Source organism: Pogoniulus pusillus, chromosome 39 (assembly GCF_015220805.1).
Source record: "Pogoniulus pusillus isolate bPogPus1 chromosome 39, bPogPus1.pri, whole genome shotgun sequence".
In the NCBI taxonomy this organism is placed as follows: domain Eukaryota; kingdom Metazoa; phylum Chordata; class Aves; order Piciformes; family Lybiidae; genus Pogoniulus; species Pogoniulus pusillus.
Genome location: NC_087302.1, coordinates 307,599 through 327,733, shown reverse-complemented (window position 1 = coordinate 327,733; position 20,135 = coordinate 307,599). Strand labels below are relative to the sequence as shown.

The 20,135-nt window shown below is 60.8% G+C and overlaps 1 protein-coding gene across 1 annotated transcript; it reads left to right on the top strand.

Moving 5' to 3' along the window:
- On the top strand, positions 1-19,486 carry ARL8A (ADP ribosylation factor like GTPase 8A). Its single transcript, XM_064173853.1, has 7 exons — positions 1-519; positions 12,078-12,158; positions 12,892-12,965; positions 14,571-14,664; positions 16,346-16,413; positions 17,691-17,761; positions 17,894-19,486. Exons 1-7 carry the CDS (start codon positions 397-399, stop codon positions 17,941-17,943), a joined length of 561 nt encoding a protein of 186 aa, XP_064029923.1. The 5' UTR covers positions 1-396; the 3' UTR covers positions 17,944-19,486.
- Positions 19,487-20,135: the final 649 nt, after the last annotated feature.

Below are 20,135 nucleotides of genomic sequence, written 5' to 3'. Positions count from 1 at the left end.
GCGGCGCGCGGACAATACCGGGGCGGCGGCGGCGGCGGCTCGGCCTCGATCGGCTCAGCTCGGACGCGCTCGGCTCGGCTCGGCCTCGATCGGCTCAGCTCGGACGCGCTCGGCTCGGCTCGGCCTCGATCGGATCGGCTCGGACACGTTCGGCTCGGCTCGGCCTCGATCGGCTCGGCTCGGCTCGGACGCGCTCGGCTCGGCCTAGATCGGCTCGGCCCGGACGCGCTCGGCTCGGCTCGGCCTGCTCCAGTCGGCCGCCTCTTGGCTCGGTTCGGCTCGGCCCCGCCCCGGCTGCCCCCCTCTGCTCGGCCCCGCTCGGCTCAGCTCGGCCCGGCTCGGCCCCGCCCCGGCTGTCCCCGCTCGGCTCGGCGCGGCGCTGCCCGGCCCGGCACCATGCTGGCGCTCTTCAACAAGCTGCTGGACTGGTTCCGGGCGCTGTTCTGGAAGGAGGAGATGGAGCTGACCCTGGTGGGGCTGCAGTACTCGGGCAAGACCACCTTCGTCAACGTCATCGCGGTGAGCGCGGCTGCACCCCCGCCCAGCCCCCTCCGGCCCCGAGCTGCCACCGCGGGGGGCTCTGCCGCGGGAGCGGGGGCCGCACCCCTGCGCCTTGCACCCCCATTGCCCCTCCGTCTGGCACACCCCCGGTTGCGCCCCGGGATCGCTCCGCCTGGCTGGCGCCCGAGCCCAGGAATGCGTGGCGGGGCGGGGGGCGCGGGTGGGCAGCGGAGCGCAGGCTGCGGGCCTGGCAGCGCCGGCAGGGCCCGGGCACATCCCGGGCTTCATTCCCCGCATCCCCGGTGCCGAGCGCCGTGCTTCAGGGGCCGCAGCCGGATCAGGCCCGGGTAGGATCCAGCGCTCGCCTGCCCTTCTCAGCCGGGCTCGGTCCCCCCGGGTGGCTGCTGCTGCCCTGCCCCCGGCCCCTCGGCTTCAGGCGCTTTGTCATCGCCGGGCGCCGCCGCCGCCGCAAGTGCGGCCTCATGAGGAGCCTGCCAGGCTCGGTACCAGCAGGGCTGGCGGTGCCCGGGACATGCGGTTCTTTGCCCTGTGACAGCCGTTCCTGCCTCAGCCAGCACCCACAGCTAGCAGCATTCTGTGGGTGCCAGGTGCTGCCTCAGTGGCGTGAGCTTTGTACCCCAGCAGGGCGGTGATGCCCACCCTGGGGACCCTTCAGCCCTGGACTCTTCCAAGCTGAGCTTCTTCATCCATGGGGTACCCAAACCTGCAGGCAGAAGAACTTGAGAACAGGAATCTTGAAGCCCAGGGTGTGGTTGCACCCCTGCGGGTGCTCAGTGGGGTCTCCCTTCTGGCTCTTTGGGCTGCTCTTGCCCTCCCTAGATGTGAGGTTGTGAGGTGGGAGCTGCTGGCAGGGGGTCCTGAAGGGGTTGTCGCTCCCAGAGGGATTGATGGAGGGGGTGGATGTGGCTCCTCCAGCTGCCCTGGTGCCCCTGCAGCCCCCCTACTTTGTGCACGTTGTCTCCCTGGGTGCCTCATCTACAGAGCCAAAGCAGCTGCTCTGCCCAGGGAGCACCCCTGGGACTGCCCAAGGTGATTCTGCAGCTATTTTGGGGGCTTTGTTGCTGCTGCAGCAGTGCTCCCCGGGAGGGCTTCTCGTGGTCTGGGAGCTTCAAGGACAAAAATGTCCTTCCTGAAGTGCCTAGTGGCAGGGGGAGGACACCCTAAGATGCTTCTCATCTCGGAGACAGTGGTGCTCTTGCTCTGCTTTGCAGGCAGCCACTTCAGATCTCCTGCTGGCTCTCCCAGCAGCCCCATGCCAGTCCTAGAGAGCAGGGAGCTCTGTGGCTGTGTGACAGTGACCATGAGCAGCAGCCCTTTTGGTGGGTGTCTGGCTCTGCTGTTTGCCTGCTTAATGCCCCTTTTTTGCAGTCCCATGCTGGGACAAGATGTGCTGCCACCTGGGCTGGTCCTGCTCCGGGCCTGCCTTTGGCCTGCTAGTAGCCATAAGCTGTAAAGGGTGATGGAGCTGTGGCCCAAACCTGCCAGGCCGTGTGGGCATGGTCCTCGTGTGCCTCCTCCTCTCCCAGCCGTGCCTGCAGCAGAGGGGGCTCAGCGTGGGCTTTGCTGGGGTTCCTGCTTCACTTTGTACCCAGCAGGTTTTCTGTGTGCAGGCCTCCACCTGCAAGGCCTGGACAGCAGAGCTCTGCGTAGCCAGGGAGAGTGACACCCAGCAGTGGCAGCAGCTCTCGAGGGAAGCTGCTGTGCCTGGGCTGGAGCTGGCTCCATGGCCTGCTGGTGTATCAGGAGGGCTGAGGTCCACATTAACACCTCTGTGAGGCAGTCAGGCTCGAGGTGCTGAGCTCTGCTGCAGTTTTGTCTCTGAAGTTACTTGGAAAGTTGAGATTTTGCTGCAGGTGCACGAAAAGCAGAGGCAGTGAGCTCCGAGGGAACAGCCTGGAGGTAAGGGCCGGTTGAGGACAGCAGATGACACCAAGCTAGGAGCAGGTGTGGAGCTGTTGGAAGGTAGGACAGCCCTGCAGAGGACCTGGCCAGGCTGGATGGGTGGGCAGAGGCCAATGGGATGAGATTTAACAAGGCCAAGTGCAGGGTTCTGCACTTTGGCCACAACAACCCCAAGCAGTGCTATAGGCTGGGGACTGATTGGCTGAGAGCAGCCAGGAGGAAAGGGACCTGGGGGTACTGATAGAGAGTAAGCTGAAGATGAGCCAGCAGTGTGTCCAGGTGGCCAAGAGAGCCAATGGCATCCTGGCCTGCATCAGGAACAGTGTGGCCAGTAGGACAAGGGAGGTTATTCTTCCCCTGTGCTCAGCACTGGTCAGACCACACCTTGAGTGCTGTGTCCAGTTCTGGGCCCCTCAATTCAAGAAGGATGTTGAGGTGCTGGAGCATGTCCAGAGAAGGGCAACAAAGCTGGTGAGGGGCCTGGAGCACAAATCCTATGAGGAGAGGTTGAGGGAGCTGGGCCTGTTTAGCCTGGAGAAGAGGAGGCTCAGGGGTGATCTTATTACTGTCTACAACTACCTGAAGGGGCATTGTAGCCAGGTGGGGGGTGGCCTCTTCTCCCAGGTAACCAGCAATAGAACAAGGGGACACAGTCTCAAGTTGTGCCAGGGTAGGTATAGGCTGGATGTTAGGAGGAAGTTCTTCACAGAGAGAGTGATTGGCATTGGAATGGGCTGCCCAGGGAGGTGGTGGAGGCACCGTTCCTGGGGGTCTTCAAGAAAAGCCTGGATGAGGCACTTGGTGCCATGGTCTGGTTGATTGGATAGGGCTGGGTGATAGGTTGGACTGGATGAGCTTGGAGGTCTCTTCCAACTTGGTTGATTCTATGAAATAGCATGAGATGGAAAGTCTCAACTCAGCAGGAGCTGCATGGCAAGTGCTGGAGCTGTCTGGCTTTAAGATGATGTACTGGGAGCATTAGAAGGGGAAATGGCTGGAATTTGGGATTTGGGCTCAGGGAAAAACCTGAGCTGATAAGTATGGGATTTGGGCACTGCTGGAACAGGCTCCCAGGAGGTCTCTGTGATGCAGACTGCTCCCCAGCCTAGGGGCTGGAGCTGCCCTGGGGGAGCCTGGTGCCTGCCTTGTCTTTCTTTTTAAACGGAATCCAGGTTTTGGGAAGTATGTAGGGTTTGCTACAGCAGCTTAGACTGTGCTGGGTGAAGGCTTTGCTGAAGGCAGGCAGAGGACTCAGGGGCAGGAAGGCTCCTCCTGGCTCACCTGGCTGCAGTTTTTATTGTTTAAGGCTTGATTTTTCCATTCCTTGGCTCTCAGGAGCTGAAACTCAAAGTCCTGTGTTCAAGGAGGAGTGAAAGGCTGGAAACCTCTCCTGGACCTGGTTTTAGCCTGAAGCCAGTGGGGTAGCAGCTTTTAGCTGCCCTCTCCTCAGTCTAGGGCGTGAGTCAGGAGCCCTTCGGTAGGTGCTGGGCTCGAAACCCATCAGTGCAGAATGTGTTTCAAACAAGGCAGTGTTCAGCTGCTCTTGATTCAGCACTGCACATCTTCCACCAGTGCTGGAGCCTTCCAAGGGAGAGAAGGGATGCCAGGGTGTCTGACCTGCCTGCTGGGATGGCCTGGGACACCTGAGCCCGGCTCAGAGAGTGCTGCAGGAGGGATCCACATCAGCCTTGTGTGTTGCCGCAGGCAGGGCGGTGGATGCTGTGGCAGCTCTGTGCCAGCTCAGGACCTCCCCACCACAGCTTAGAGAACCACAGGACTCAGCCCCTGCTCCCACCCATCTCCATGGAGCCACTGCTTCCTGCCGCTGTGACCCATCTTGTCAGGATGAACTCGAGTGCCTGAGCTGGAAGGGAAGGCAAAGTCTGCAAGGACTTCAAGGATTGCTGGGGAGGCAGAGGAGAGAGATGCTGGTGGAGAAGCAGGGAGGGAGCAGCAAGAAGGTCTTATTCTGATGCGTTTTCACTGTGCTCTCTCTCCCAGGTGTGCCTCTTGCATGGGGTCTGGCAGGGCAGGGTGGAGTGGGAGGTGGACGTTGGTGCTTGTGCTGGGTGGGCATTTGCAACAGCTGCTTGTGCTGCACACGAGCTCCACGAGGCAGAAGGTGGTAGGGTTTCTCGAGGGCACTTTCCATGTTCCTGGCAGAGCAGGAGCTGGCTGGAGCACAGTCTTGCCTTGCAGCTGCAAGCTGTGCTGGCCACAGCCAATGAGGAGTGGCTGTGGGGTTATCCCAGGATCATGGAACCGCAGAGGGGTTGGAATTGAAAGGGACCTTTAAAGCTCATCGAGATCTTCTGCAGGGAGCAGGAACATCTTTAACTAGATCTGGTTGCTCGCAGCTCTGTCCAACCTGACCTGGAATGGTTCCAGGAATGGGGCTTCTACCACCTCTCTGGGCAGCCTGGGCCAGTGCCTCACCACTCATACTTCCACCAATGTTCTCTCTTCAGTTCAAATCTCCCTCTTCTAGTTCCAAACCATCCCCCCTTGTCCTGCCACAACAGGCCCTGCTCAAAGGTCCATCCCCAGCTTTCTGGTCACCCCTTGAAGCATGAAAAGCCACCAAAGGTCTGTTCTCTCCTGCAGGCTGCCCAAGCCAAACTCTCAGCCTGGCATCCCAGCAGAGCCCTGCCAGCACTGCTGCGGTCTCCTCTGGCCCTGCTCCAGCAGGTCCCTGTCTGTGCTGTGCGAAGGACTCCAGAGCTGCCCCACCCAGCACTGCAGGGGGGGTCTCAGTAGAGGGGCAGAATCCCCTCCCTGCCTGTGCTGCTGGGGATCAGCCAGGGCATGGCTGGGGCTGGGCTGAGCTGCTGTGAGTGTATGGTGCTGACTCCTGTCCAGTTCGTCACCCAACAACACCCACAAGGCCTCCACAGGGCTGCTCCGCAGCCCTTCATCCCCACCCTGGCCTTGTGCTTGGCCTGGCTGAGCCCTGGCTCACATGGGCTCACGGTGCATGTGCAGGTCCCTCTGGATGCCACCCCTCACACACCAGCTGCACCACTCAGCTTCCTGTCACCTGCAGAATCCATCCCACCGTGTGCCAGTGCTGAAGGTGTCAAACAGTGCTGCGGGCACTGGTCGCAGCATGCACAAGTGGTGTCTCAGTGTGTAAGTGACATTGTCCAGAGCAGAAACAGGAAGGCTGAAGGGCTTGACCAGGCTCAGCCAGGCTGGCAGTGGCACCATCTTGCTGCTGCTTGGCAAGAACTTGGCAAACAATCCAATGCCATCTACCTGCCCTGCAGAGCACCATCTCCCAGAGCCATGAGCTGGCCACCTCAAGTGCTCCAGGATCTGGCCCATGGTCGTGGGTAAGCAGCTTGGCATCTTTGGCACCAGCCCTTGGCTTCTGCTGAAGCTCAGGCCCAGGATGTGGCCCAGCTGGCTGAAGCTCCGTGGCCTGTGTTGAGGGCAGCAGGGGCTCACCTGTGTGCAGAGTTTTGTCAGAAGAGCCACAGCTCAGGACAGCTCTGTGGGACCTGTGAGGGGCTCTGGGATGCTGCAGGGGCATTGGGCTGGGAGGATGCTCAGGCTCAGGCTTCCCTACCAGAACCTCAGCACCGTTCCTGCCATGGCTGCAGCTCACAGTGGGGAGCCCAGAGTGCAGCAGGGGAGAAGCATCCTGGCCTTGCACACAGCTTCTGGGAGCTTTATGGGACAGACCTGGGAAGCAGAGGGATAAGGAGATGCAAAGGGTCCACAGGCATAGGGCAGCAGGTTTGCCTGGCTGTGCTCTGTGCTTCACCAGCACTGTTCTGCATTTCTAGCAGTGTCCCTGAGTGGGGGTCTCCAGCTGCTCTGTCTGGCAGTCTGAGCACCAGCAGCTGGTCTCTGGGGCTGAGAGGCCACTTGGCTCTGGTGCAGGATCACCCTTGCCTGCAGCTCATGGTGGTGTCCTCACTGCCTGATTGGTGCTGGCACCAAGCTGCACCCCACTGAGGGGCTTGGGGCTGCCCTGTCCCTGTCTGTGCTTTCCTGGCTGCAGCCAAGTGTGGAAGCTTCTGCTTAGCCCCAGGTGTCCCATGGCAGGGGTGAGAGCCCTGGTACAGCCTGCAGAATCTCAGTGCACTGAGGCCTTGGATCCCCCCTCAGCATAGCAGAGATCTGGACACAGCAAGCACCTGCTGAGGAGTGCTGCAGTTGTCTTTGTGCATTAGAGTGCAGGCTTGGAGGCTGCCCCAGAAGGTGTCAGGGAGGCTGCCAAGGTGAAGGGCAGCCTGGGCTGGAGATCTCTGGCCTTCAAAGCAGGGCAGCTTTGGAGGTGGCTCCATCTTTGAAGAGCCTGGGGCTGGTGGCTGTGGTGAGCTCAGGAAGGTCTTTAGTCCTCTGCCCATTCCCCACAGCAGCTGCTGGGCTCTGGTCTGGCACCCATCACATGGCTCCTCTTTGGATGTCGGCACTTGGTTGGCTCTCCAGCGAGCAGCCCTTAGCCCTGCAGCACAGCCAGGTGCTGCTGGAGCTGTGGCAGGGCTCTGTGTCCTCAGGTACTTCCCAGAGGCTCAGGGGAGGAGCTGGAGCCTGAGAACTTCGTGGGAATGAGCAGGGGCAGGCCAGGCACAAGCTCCAAACCTGGCACCTCTGCCCGATGGGTCTGGGGGTGGTCCTCAGTGCTTCAGGACAAGGACACCTGCGCTGGGAACTGATGGCTCTGCAGGCTGGGAGCTGTGGGCAGATGGCCCAGGAGCAGCCTCCTGTTTTCTCAGGACTGGTAGCAGAAGTCCACCAGCTACAGCTTCAGGAGAAGTTTGTCCCCAGCTCTTTGCTGTGTTCCTGCAGACATTGCTTGCTTCTGCATTCCTCTTGTTCTGGGTCTGGGTTTGGTTTGTTTGTGGTGGACCAGACAAAAGCAGTCCTCATTCCTCTAGAAGTGGGGAACACAGCAGCAGTGGTTTAGCTCCAGCCTCCGTGGTGCCTCTGTTTTAGGTATTGCCATAGAATCTCCTGCATCAGATCCCTGAGTCCAGCCACAGCCCAGCAGCTGCCTGTGCTCAGCTGCCAGACCATGGCCCCAGGCTTCTCATCCAGAGGTCTTCTAAACCCCTCCAGGGATGGGCACTGCAGCACTGCCCTGGGCAGCCTGTGCCAGTGCTCCATGACCCTGATAGTGAAGGAAGCTTTCCTAATGTCCATCCTGAGCCTCCCCTGGTGCAGCTGGAGGCTGCCCCCTCCCCACTCCAGCCTCCTTTCAGGTGGCTGTGGAGAGCAGAGGTCTGCCCTCAGTCTTCTCCAGGCTGAACACCTCCAGCTCCTGCAGCTGCTTCTTACAGGCCTTGTGCTGCAGACCCTTCCCAGCCTTTTTGCCCTTCTCTGGATGCCCTCCAGCTCCTCACTGCTTTGTGAGAGGCCCAGCACTGAACACAGTAGTTGGGGTTCAGTGCAGATTTTCTCTCCTGATTGTCACCTCAGGAGCAGCAACTTCAGCAGCAGGAGCTGGTTTCTACAGGCACACAGTCACATCCTGACAGTCCTGGAGGAGGCAGAGGCTTTCACTGCAGCTCACTTGTGCCAGTGGCTGCTGTGCATTCCTCAGCCTTAACTCACACACAGAGGTCTCTCAGTTGACCTTCAGGCCCCAGGGTTGCTCTGGCAGTTGTCCTGGACCTTCCCATCCCTCCACCCTGTCCCCTGGTGTCTCTCTGGCTCTGCTGTCTGGGTTGTGCTGGGCTGGGCTGCAGTGCTGAGGAAGCAAAAGCAGCCCAAGAGTTTTCCCTTGTTGAAAAGCTCTGTTTGGAGGAGGGCAGCTGAGCTTCAGTGATGCCTGCTCTGGCACCAGGGCCCTCGGCTGCATGGCAGGGAGTGGGGTGGATCTGCCCTGGATCTCACCTGGCTGCTGTGGGCTTACTGGCAGCACTGGTCACACTGGCATCACCTTGGCTCCAAGGGCAGCTGGCTTGTGGCCTGGCTGCCACCTGCAGGCTTGTCCCATTTGCCATTGAGATAAAAGTACCCTCAAAAAGTTCTTCACAAGAAGGGTGGTGAGACACTGGCACAGGCTGCCCACAGCTGTGGTTGAGGCCCATCCCTGGAGACCTTCCAGAGCAGCCTGGATGTGTCTCTGGGCAGCCTGCTCTAGTTGGAGGGGTCCCTGCTGCCCACAGTGAGGCTGGACAAGATGATCTTGTCCAGTGCACTCTCTGAGCGTGGGCTGGGGTCAACTGGGTGAGGGCAAGCAGCAGAGGCTGCTGCAGCTGCAGTGGTGCCAGCAGGAGCATGGCCAGGGGGGCCCTGAGGGCTTTCATCACACTGGAGGCGTGGGATGTTGGATTGCTGAGCTGAGGGTTGCTGCAGAGCCAGCCCAGGGGTTCTGCTGCAGGTGTGAGTGGTGACACCACCTCCTTTGGGTGCAGGGGTCTGGGGTGCCCAGCTGGCTGTTGGCATGCCCATCCAGCGGGGTCTGGCCAGCACAGGTCCCTTCAGCACAACCCCTCTGCACGGCTTGGGAACAAGCAGAGGGTTTGGGGCAGAAGCTGAGGTGGTCTCATCCTGTGCCCTGTGTGGCTCCTCCTTGCTGCCAACTCTGAGATGGCTCCATCCCAGGCGGCTCCCGGTGGCAGTCTCTGGGTTCCTGGCAGGACTGTGCTATGCTGTGCTCAGAGGCAGCTCTGTCCCCTCCACTGCCTTCTGCAGGGGGACCTGGCTCTTGTCAGAGATGCCCTGCACTGCTCAGAGCCCTAAGCTGAAGGAGCTTCTGTCAGAAGGAAGCATTGTGAAAGCTTGGATTGAATTTGGCTTTTTCCCACCCAAATGTGGTGTTTGGTGCCAGGTGTCTGTGGAGCTGCTGTGGCTCAGACAGGTGATGCCAGAGGTGCTAGGGAGCTGGATGAGCCCAGGCCATGCTTGGCCTGCCCTGGGGAGTGGAAGGGCAGAGGCTCTGCAAACAAATCCCCTGCTGCCAGCTGCTCCCCTGCCGTGCTGGGCATGGAGCTGGTGAGAGAGGAGCTCAGCCTCAGCCCTCTGTGGTTCTCTGGCTTGCAGCCTGGACAGGGTTTGGCAGGAACCGATGGTGCCACGCAGCAGGAGACACCTGCAGGAGCATGAGGCTGGGTGGGCTGGGGCATGGTCCAGCTGCAGCCTGGGCAGGTTGGGCTTCTGCCTCCACCCCATGTCCTGGTGGAGATGTGACTTGGGAGAAGTAGAGGCCAAGCTTTTGGTGCTGTCATCTCCCTGGGAGCTTCTTGGTGAGCACCTGGGGCTGCTGGGCTACAAGCCAGCCAGAGCAGGCTACTGAGAGCAGGTCACATCAAACCTGTGCTAGAACACAGCCAGGGGCAGGGCCTGGCCACCTGGGCTCTGCACTCTGCTTGCCGGAGCTGGCACATGCTGTGTGGAAGCCAAGGTTGTTCCTTAGCCATGTGCCAGCGAGCTGAGGTCCTGGGTGCTGGCCAGGCAGGAGACAGTGGCTGAAGTGGCAGGTGATGTGATGTCCATGTGTGTGTGGCAGAGGAGGGGGCTCAGAGGGAGCTGGGGGCACTGAGTGCTGCCCACCTCTCCAGCACACCCAGCTGGGAAGCGGTGGGGCAGGCAGGCAGGTGAGCAGTCTGTCAGGCAGGGCAGGGAGTCAGGGTGCTGAGGACAGCTTGGCACAGCCATCCCTGAGCCAGCCTGCAAAATCCTGTTAGCCACAACCCCCCTGGCTGCAGGGATTCTTGTGTCCCCCAGGGGAGCAGCCCCAAGCATCCATCCCACTGCCAAGGGAGCAGTGTGGCTGGGGCTGACCCGAGGGGCAGCAGTGCTGCTGTGCCACTGGCACTGCTGTGCCACCAGCACAGTGGGGAGAGATGTGTCCAGGGAGGCTTTTGCACTCCTCTAGCCCGGCTGGGGGGCTCCTGTCTGCTCCCCTGACAGCAGAGCTGTGGGGGGCTGGGTGAAGGTGTGCCAAAGGCACTGGTGTCCAGGATGGTTGGAGAGGGAAGAGGGCATGTCACATTGGCTCCTGCAAAGTTGGTAAGGCTTTTGGAGGGCAGCTGATGCAGAAGCAGCTTGGCATGTCGGAATGCTGCCAGAGGTGCCAGGGCAGCAGGGACTATGTGCAAACCACCCTAGACTGTCCCATCCCATCCCAGCCTGGCCTGATTTGGACAGCATGAGTGGCTTGGGGGCTTTGCCCTGGGCCCTGGGCAAGCTGGAGGCAGGCCCTGTTTTAGCAAGGCCGTGTCCTGCTGGCAGGGGAGCCAGGAGCCGTGCTGTGGGCTGGCATCCAGTGGAGGTAGCTTCTGCGAGCTCTTGCTCTCCAGCTGACCCTGCAATCCAAGCCCCTGGGCTCTGCAGCCAGGCTGGGTGTTGACCTGCTGTGGTGGGCAGTGGTGCTGGGACTCCTCCCTGCTTCCTCCCCCGTGCCCTTCCCTGCCAGTCCCTGGCGTGGTCTCTCGGTGCCCCGTGGCTTGGAGCCCCCTCGGCCGCTGGGCTTTGCTGATGACTGCAGAAGGGAAATGAGAAGGGGAAGTGGCACTTGGTGCAGCACCCTTGGAAGAGGTCAGGAGGAGCGTGAGGACTCCCTGCTGTGGTGGCTCTGCAGGAGCTGTTGGCTCAGCAAGGCACAAAGTTCTGCTTGTCAGAAAGGGGCCTCGTTTGCCTTCCCCTTCTGAGGTTTGTGGTAGCTGTAAGAAGCCCCAGGAAAGTCCCAGAGAACCTAAGGATTTAAGCCAATAAAGGGTTGCTGGGACGAGTTTGGCTGCAGCTGGTGGTTCCTGCAGGCTTCTGGCACTGCATCACCCTGCTTACCAAACCCCTCCCTGTCGCCTTCCCTGGCACCCCACGGCAGAGCCTTTGCAGGGATGCAGTTAGAAAGCAAGAAAGAGAAACCTGAGTCCCAGCGAGGCTGCTGCCTCCTGCTCGAGGGTGCCACAGCACTGCTGGGGCCACCTGGAGCATGCCCCTGTGCTGCCCAGCCCTGGAGCATGCTGCAGCGTTGGGATCCCAGCAGCGAGCTGAAGGAGGCTTTAGCAGAGTCCTGCCCCTGCAGCTCCGCAGGGCCTGGGGCTCTGCAGCCCTGCAGGGGTTTGTGTCTGTCCCAGCCTGGGGCTTTGAGCTGCACGGCTGAAGGAGATGTGCAGAGCTCCTGGGGAGGGGCAGAGGGAACACTTTGTGTCCCCCCATGCCACCCAGCACGAGCCCTCTTGCAGGGTGCAGGAGAGCAGAGGGCACTGGGCATAGGCTGGGAGCCTGGCCAGGTCTGGCTGCAGGACCCCTCACAAGTGCCAGCAGGGTTTGCAGCAGAGATTTGGACTGGCACAGCTGACCTGAGATCATTTCAGTGGTCAGATCTCGACCTTCTCCCACAAAGGGCTTGGGAGTCCCACCTGGAAAGGGCTGAGCTAGGTGAGCCTCCACCACCCCACCAAGGCTGCAGTGAGGCTGGGGGTGGCAGCTCACTGCAAGGCTGGGGACTTCACCAGGGCACCCTGTGCCCTGTGGAGCAGCAGCAGCAGCATGTCTGTGCTGCAGGCATTATGGCTCCTGGGCTGTAATTCTGCTCTTGGTGTGGACCAGGAGGAGAGGGTTCTGTGATGCCTGCTGCAGAGCTGGCAGAGCACTGGGGGTGGTTCTGAAGCCTGCTGCCTCCTTCTCATGTTTGGGGCAGGCTGGCAGAGGTTTCCATGTCCCCCAATTCTATTTCACCTTGTGTCTTGCAGTCAGGACAGTTCAATGAAGACATGATCCCAACAGTGGGCTTCAACATGAGGAAGATCACCAAGGGGAATGTTACCATAAAGGTAAGGAGCAGCTGCTGCTGCTGGCTGGGCTCTTGGGGTGCAGGCTGGAGTGCAGGAGCAGGGCTGAGCCTTCTGCTGCAGGTCAAAGGATACCGACAACCCCAGCTGCAGTTGGGAGGATCTGCCTTAGGCTGCTGCAGGCGCCCAGCAGAGGAGGTGGTGGGAAGGGGAAGGGCTGCAGTAAGAGCCAGCCTGGGCTGCCAGGTTGGAGGTCTTCTTATACCTCTAGTTTGCTGGTGGGGATGCAGGGATGTGGTCGTCTTGCTGAGGGTGGGGCTCTGGGGAAGAGCAGGTTGTGGCTTGCAGTGGTGACCTCTGCCTGGAGAGCAGAGAGAGGAAATTTCTGCTCTTCCTGCAGCTTTCAGTGGCCCCAGGTTGGACTGGGAACAACTGGGATGGGCTGGGGATCTCTGCCTGCAGCAGAGGTGTTTCTGAGAGCATGCTGAGTATTCTGAAGTGGTACCAGGAGGTGTGGTGGGCATGGGGAGGACTGCCCCAGCTTGGGCCAGGGGGTGTCTCCCTGCCAGCATGGCAGGAGGTGTTCAACTCCCTGCAGCTGCCCTGCCTGGGAGGTCTCTTTTCTTTACTGAGTCAGGGGCCTCCTCATGAGGTTTGAGTCACAGAGGGGGACATGGGGTGAGTTTGGTGCATGCCCTGAGCTCTGCCAGGGCAGCAGTGTGGGGAGGGGTGGTGGGCAGGATGGTGCAGTAATGCCAGCTTCTCCCTGTGGCAGCTGTGGGACATCGGAGGGCAGCCGCGGTTCCGCAGCATGTGGGAGCGGTACTGCCGCGGCGTCAGTGCCATCGTGTGAGTACCCCTGCCAGCCCCTCCCTGCCAGCCCTGGACACCCATCTTGCCAGTTGAGATGCTTCCCCTGGAACTGGTACCCCCAGGGCCTCTGAGGCCTGGGCAGCCAGGTCCCTGCCCTGCCCTTCCAGCACCTCTCAGCCCAGCTTTGTTCCTCGGATCTTGCCTCCCAGGCTCCTGTGCTGCCTGTTACTGCCAGGGCTGAGCAGAGGGCACCAGAGTGGCTCAGCCCTTTTCAAGAGCCTGGTTCCAAGGCTGGCTTCCAGCAGCATGTTCCTAGGCCATGGTGTTTAAGTGCTGCTGGATGAACCTCGTGCTGAGAGAAGCCTTCAGGCAGTGCCTGCCGTTGACTGTCAGCAGTAAGTGCGGTCCCGGGGTGCCAGGGGTGAGCCTGCCCAGGTGCTCCTGGGAAGCAGGATGCCTGCTCCCAAAGATAAATGTTTCCCCTGGGAGTTGCAGTTACTGAACCCCAATCACAGAGTCAGGTTGGTGACCCTCTGCAGCCGACCATGCCCTGGCATTCTGGGGGGCTGGAGTTCTGCACTGCCCTTCACAGCTGCAGGTCCAGCAGGTGAGGAGTGAGGCACCACTTGTGCTTGTTGGGACAGCAGTGGCTGACTGTCACCCTGCTGGGACTTGTCCTTCATGCTTGTTACAGTGAGCTCTGCTGTCCCATCCTCCTGTCACTCCTGGCCCTGCCTCCTTCCACAGTTCTGTCATTTTCCCCGAGTGCTCATCTGGTTGAGGGGAGCCTGTGGCCATCAGCTCATGCTGCAGTTCACTCTGCTCACATCGTGTCCCTGTGCTCTGGCTTCAGCACCCCTGCCCTAGCCGCTGCTGCAGGCAGTGTCTTGGCCGTGCCTTTGTGCTCCCCCTCGGCAGGGCTGGACTCAGCTCCCTGTGCTCACAGCTTCAGCACCTCCTGTCCTACCAACCCCCGCAAGGCCTGCTGCAGCTTGGTGATGTCTCTGACTTTTCCTCTGCCAGAACTAAAGCTGCTTGAACAGTTACTCTCCCCAGTTCTGGCTCCACTTACATCCTTGGGTGGACCTCAGTCCCTCTGCACCTCCCCTGTGCTCAGAGTAGGCACCGCTGGCCGCTGCCTTCAGCTGCTCTTGCTCTGTGTCTGTTGCCCAAAGAGAACCAGCAGGTCCTTCCCCCTCTCAACACTACATCTTCTTCCCTTCTCCACCTTCTCTTGTCTTCTCCACTCATCGTCTCTTCTGAGTGTCTCCACAGGAGCTGCCATGTACAGCTCAGCCTTGCAGGGGCTCTGAGGGGCAGCCTGTGGCTTGCAGCTTCTCCTGCCCAGGCAGCGCCTGCCTCTTCTGCCCACTGTGTCCCTGCTGGCAGCAGAGTCCAGCCCTGCGAGGATGGCTGTAGGGAGGTCCCCCCACTCCCCTGGGAGACACAAAGGGCCCTCATTCCTTTTCCTTCCTTGGGAAAAGTGGTCCTGGGGGAAGGATTCTGCTACCCATCGCTTCCATGCACTGGCCCAGGACCCAGCAGGGGTGGTGTGGCATGGTTTGGTGGCAGCATGGACCTCACCACAGCAGCAGGGCTTCAGTCCCTTGGCACCACTGAGGGATGTCCCTTCCCTTGCAGGTACATGGTGGATGCTGCAGACCAGGAGAAGATAGAGGCCTCCAAGAATGAGCTGCACAACCTGCTGGACAAGCCGCAGCTGCAGGGCATCCCGGTGAGCCTGGCCCCACCCCACCGCTGCTGCTGGCTGCCAGGGTCTGCAGAGAGGGCTTGGGTCTGCCCGAGGAGATTGGCATTCCAGTATCTGAAGGGGGCCTACAGGAGGGTGGTGAGAGACTGGCACAGATTGCCCAGGGAGGTTGTGGAGCAGAGTCACTGAATGTGGCGGAACACTGAAGATCCCACTCTGTGCTTCTGTGCTCCACAGCCTCCCTGGAGGTGCTCAGGACCAGGCTGCATGAGGCCTTGAGCAACCTGTTCCAGTGGGAGGTGTCCCTGGCTATGGCAGGGGGTTGGAACTGGCTGAGCTTTGAGCACCCTTCCAACCTAACCCATTGTATGATTTGGGGAAGGAATCTCCTTCCCATGGTGAGGTGGGGAGTGTCCCCTGCCCCACTGCACTCCTGCAGGAGCTGGGACAGTGACACTTTCTAGCCCAGGGTTGGGCCAGCTAAGAGGGAAAGGAGCTTGAGAAGAGAGCAGAAAACCTCCATGACTGAGCTGTGTCCTCTTGCATAAATTGGCACCTGATTTCTGTTGGGACACTAGGGCCTCATCTCCTAGGAGAGCAGCTTCTGGGCTGTGACATTTGCATGAGGTGGCTGGTGGGTGCAGGGGGGGCTTGCTGGGCCTGCCAGGCTGGGCTGCTTAGGGAGCATCCAGAGTTTGCTCTCAGAGAGGAAGCTGCAGCGAGGTGGGGGTTGGGCTTTTATCTCCAGTACCAGGTGATAGAAGGAGAGGAAATGTCCTGAAATTGTGCCAGGGCAGGGTTAGGTTGGAGATGAGGAACAATGTCTTTGCTGGAGGAGTGGTCAGGGGCTGGCAGAGGCTGCCCAGGGAGGTGGTGGAGTCCCCATGCCTGGAGGTGTTCAGGAAAGCTGTGGCCATGGCACCTGGGGACAGGGTTTAGTGGCCATGGTGGTGCTGGGTTGGACTGGGTGGTCTCAGAGGGCTTCTCCAACCCAAACCATTCCATGATTCCATCATTAAAATGATCCTTTGAGAGGAGCTAATTGAGGATCCTTTGGCAGGTCCCAGATGTCTGCTGCCAGCTGCGTTGAGCTCCCACCACCACATGCTGCATTGGCATCCCTCTGAGAGCTGTTTTTGAGGGCAAGGCTCTGGATGTAGCCCAGGGGATGCCTCATTCCTGTGCTGCTCCCCAGCCCTGCTCACCCTGGGAAGGTGGCCATGGGATGCACCCCAGAGAACTGCATGGCCTGAGGATGCCTTTGTGGCTGTGACAAGCCCTGAAGGGGAGCTCAGGGGATGGTGCATACAGCCCCTGCCAGGGCCAGCTGCCCACAGAAAGCAGGTTCTGCTCCGCATCTCCATCTCCCTCCTGTGGTAACTTCAGCTCTGGCCACAAAAAGCTCCTGAGAGAGCATCCAAGTTGGCACGAGAGGTGCCAGTGCTGCAGGGAGGATGCGCTCTGGGGCCAGCTTCTCACTGGGGCTAAGAGGGTGCCCAGGAGCTGCGGGGGGACAATTAAGGCTGTTAATTGCACTGCTGTGCCTCCTGACTGCCCACAGGAGGGCTTTGCTTTGAGCACACCCAAGGGAAGTGACCAGGGCTGCCTGGCATCTCAAACAGCGTCCACTTTTGGGTAGCAGAAGCAGGTCCCTGCCTGGTCTGGTGGGCAGGAGCATCAGGTGTCCCCTCTGTGCCCCCTGCAGGTCCTAGTCCTGGGGAACAAGCGGGACCTGCCTGGTTCTTTGGATGAGAAGGAGCTCATCGAGAAGATGTAAGTGTGCTGGTGGCCTGGGCAGCCCTGGGGGGGCCGGCACAGAGTGATCTCCCGATCAGCATGGTCACCCTGTCTTGCTCTGCCTATACTTCGTCCCCAGCCAGAGTGGCATCACAGTGCCTGGGTGGGGCTGGCAGAGACAGGAGGCTGGAGACAATGGCTGGTGGTGACGTCACTGTGCTTGGGACGGGGAGGAGCTGGGAGCTGCTGGTGCCAGGGCTGAATCCTGCGTGCCACACGGTGGCGTTGGGGCCTAGCCCAGTGCTCAGTGGAGCTGGGCTCCTGTGTGGGTGCTGCTCCTGTCGCCCTCTTACAGCTCTGCCCAGTGCAGGCACGGAGCCCCTGGCAGCAGGCAGCCCTGGGTGTTTGGAGGTCAGGTCCTGCTCAGCACCTGACACCATCCTTGTGCCTGTCCTTAGCCCACCCTGCTCCGTGCCATCCTGTGGCCTGCAGCCATCATAGCCTGCTGCCCACCTCCAAGCTGCTGCCAGTGATGCCCTCCCCTGCAGCAGGGAGCTGGGGACACTGCCGACTCGCAGCATCTCTGCTTCCCCCTGTCCACCTGCCAGAGCTCTGCCCTGGCCCAGGGGCTCCTCTGCAGCCCCACACCTCCAGCCCTGCTCTGCTCCCACCCTCACCCTGCCTGGGCTCACCGTGGGACTGCACAGCTGTGGCTCAGGCCTTTGTGCTGCCCATGGGCTCTCTCCCCTGGCACCTGCACTGCTGCCTCCACCCTACGCACCTGCACGGCCCTGGGAGCTTGGTAGGCACTGAGCTCTGTGCCTGCGGAGTGTCCCTGCCCCATCTCACAGCTGAGCTCCAAAGGGACGCACGGAAAAGCTGTCCAGAGGCAGCTCCCTGTTGTAACTGCTCCCTAGGAGCCTGCAGCATGAGCTCTGCTCACTGCTCTCTGCTCTCCTGTTCACTGCTCTCCTGCTCACTGCTCTCTGCTCTCCTGCTCACTGCTCTCCTGCTCGCTGCTCTCTGCTCTCCTGCTCACTGCTCTCCTGCTCACTGCTCTCCTGCTCACTGCTCTCTGCTCTCTGCTCTCCTGCTCTCTGCTCTCCTGCTCTCTGCTCTCCTGCTCACTGCTCTCTGCTCTCCTGCTCACTGCTCTCCTGTTCACTGCTCTCCTGCTCACTGCTCTCTGCTCTCCTGCTCACTGCTCTCCTGCTCACTGCTCTCCTGCTCACTGCTCTCCTGCTCTCCTGCTCTCTGCTCTCCTGCTCACTGCTCTCCTGCTCACTGCTCTCCTGCTCACTGCTCTCCTGCAGGAACCTCTCTGCCATTCAGGATCGAGAGATCTGCTGCTACTCCATCTCCTGCAAAGAGAAGGACAACATCGGTGAGTGGCGGTGGCTGTGGCCCTGGCAGGGCAGCCTGTACCCACAGCAGCAGCGTGCCCAGGCTGTGTGCCCAGGCACAGGGGTGGGTGAGAGCCAGAGGAGAGGCTCTAAGTGTCCCCTTACCTCTGCAGACATCACCCTACAGTGGCTTATCCAGCACTCGAAGTCCAGGAGAAGCTGAGGCCCTGCTGCCCACGGCTCAGCCTGGGAAGATGCCATTGCCCATGCCCGTGCCCCTCTCCCGCTCTGTCCCTCCAGCTCTCTCTAGATGGGTATTTTTAGGGGACCCCAGACTCCACTGGCATTGAGGTGGAGCCCTCATTTTTATTGTAAAGAAGATGTCCTCCTGCCCCGCCCTGCCCCCGGCACTGCCCCGTTGTTGTCCTGTGCACTCTCTCTGTATATGTACATACTTTTAACTGTAGTGCTGTGGCCGAGCTGGGCCCTGCCAGCACAGGAAGGCTCTGGGCTCCCCACCACTGGCCAAGGCTGTGCTGGGTGCTGGGAGAAGGCAACCTCCTGGGCACGGGTCTGTGCCAGGCTGTGGGCAGGTCTCCCGAGGCTCCCTTGTCACTTCTCCAGGTGTCCTGCCTGTGCTCCCAGGGAGAGAGCACCCTGGGGGTGTTGGAAGCCTGCCCCCCTTATCCTTCGGGCAGGGTCTGGGGGAGCAGATGATGCCATCCCCTGGCTCCTTGCCCCACCACGGAGACAGCATTAGTCACAGCCTCCCCCACCAATGCCCCTGGCTGCATGCCACTGGCCCAGCCCCTCCTCACCACTCTGGGCTGCATGTCCCCTTGCCCTGTGTCCCCCCTTGCCCCTGTGCCTGGGCAGGATCCTGCCCTGCTGCCCAGTCGTGCTGCTTGGCTGTACTGGGGCAGCAATGCCAGGGGCTGGCAATGCCATAGACCACTGTCAGTGCAGGAGGGGCGTGGCAATGCCAGCAGCCCCTGGGGGGAGTCCAGGGCTGGCTCCTGCCTCCCCAGAGGTCGCTCAGCCCCGTATAGCCTCTTGGGGTGGCCACACTGGCCCCATGTGCCAAAGGCATCACCTGTGCTGACTGGGGAGTGCCAGGGAGGGGGCATGTGGAGACACCTGGAGACAGGCATGAAGCCAGTAGAGCCTGTGTGACCCTCAGTGCTGCCACCAGAGCTGGGAGCACCTTCCCTGTGCCCTGCTTACACCCCAGTTCTGCTGCCCTGGCTGGGGGAGCACAACTGGGTCCGGTCTGTAGGGGGTGGGAGGGAAAGCAAGATGGGCCAGGGAGGCTGTGCCATGTGATGAGCTGTCGAGTCTCTGCAGGTGCAGCCTAAGGGCCTGGCCAGGTTGGCTGGGACCAGTTTGGGGAGGGGCTTAGCTGGGCTGGGGGAGGTGGACTGGCCCGAGAGGGTGGGGGTGTGGCGTCGGCAAGTCAGAGGCTCCTGGCTGGGGAAGAAGGTGGCATTGGCCCAGGGGCAGGGGGCTGCAGGATCACTCTCCAGCCCCTTCCTCTGCTCAGCTCCCTGGTGGTGAGGCTGCGGGGGGGCTCTTCTGTTCTTGTTTTTGCAGAATTGCACAAAGAGAGAGTTTGGGTTTGGGTTTGGTCTTTGGTTTTTAATTTAATGACTGTAAAGTGTTGTCCTCTACTCCTCATTTCTATTTTTTTTAAGAGATATCCTGGCTCAGATTTGCCCTCTGTTGGGAAATGATTCTTGTAACTGCCTCCTAATAAATTAACAACTTTGCGTTGGGGGGTGTGGTTGCACTCACCTCACTTCCTCAGCCTTGCTGCCATCCCCTGGGCTGCCGTGCCACAGTTCCCTGTGCCAGGCAGCAGTGGACCCCCAGGTGGTCTTGCTCACTCAGAAGGTGCTGGAGCCAGTGCTGGTAGCTGCAGCTGCCTCACTGCAAAGAGGAGCTCGGAGACCTCTGGCTGTGGCCATCGCTGCTGCTGGACCTGCCACTGTGCCCTCATCGTGCCCCAGGGCCCTGCAGCTGCTGGGTTTGGAGCATGGTTGCCTCAGGGTTCTCTGTTCTCTGCCCCCTCCTGGGGCTGGGGCCATTGCTGGTGGGACGCTCTCTGTCCCCTGTCCTGTGGGGCTGTCCCTCTACACTGACCCCTCGGGGCTGTGCTTTGTACCCTGCCAAGGTACCCGGAGCTGGGGCTGCGCCTGGCTGTCTAGGTGCGTTGTCTGCAGTCCATGGTGCCCACGGTGCCCGCGGCGCTGCTGCCTGCTCCCTGCCCCCTGCTGCTGTCCACACGCACCCAGCCCCGTGGGGCCTCAGCACAAGCTGGGCTTTGTTCGCCCTTGGCCCCGGCTCAGAGCAGGGCAGCGTGGCCCAAGCACATGAGAGCCTCCCCCGCTCGCTTCCCCCGAGCCCCCGCGGGGACCC

Coding starts and splice junctions, on each gene's coding strand:
- ARL8A (XM_064173853.1), top strand. CDS start 397: ATGCTGGCGCTCTTCAACAAGCTGCTGGACTGGTTCCGGGCGCTGTTC. Junction 14,665..16,345: donor CGCAGCTGCAGGGCATCCCG/GTGAGCCTGGCC, acceptor TGCCCCCTGCAG/GTCCTAGTCCTGGGGAACAA. Junction 17,762..17,893: donor CAAAGAGAAGGACAACATCG/GTGAGTGGCGGT, acceptor TTACCTCTGCAG/ACATCACCCTACAGTGGCTT.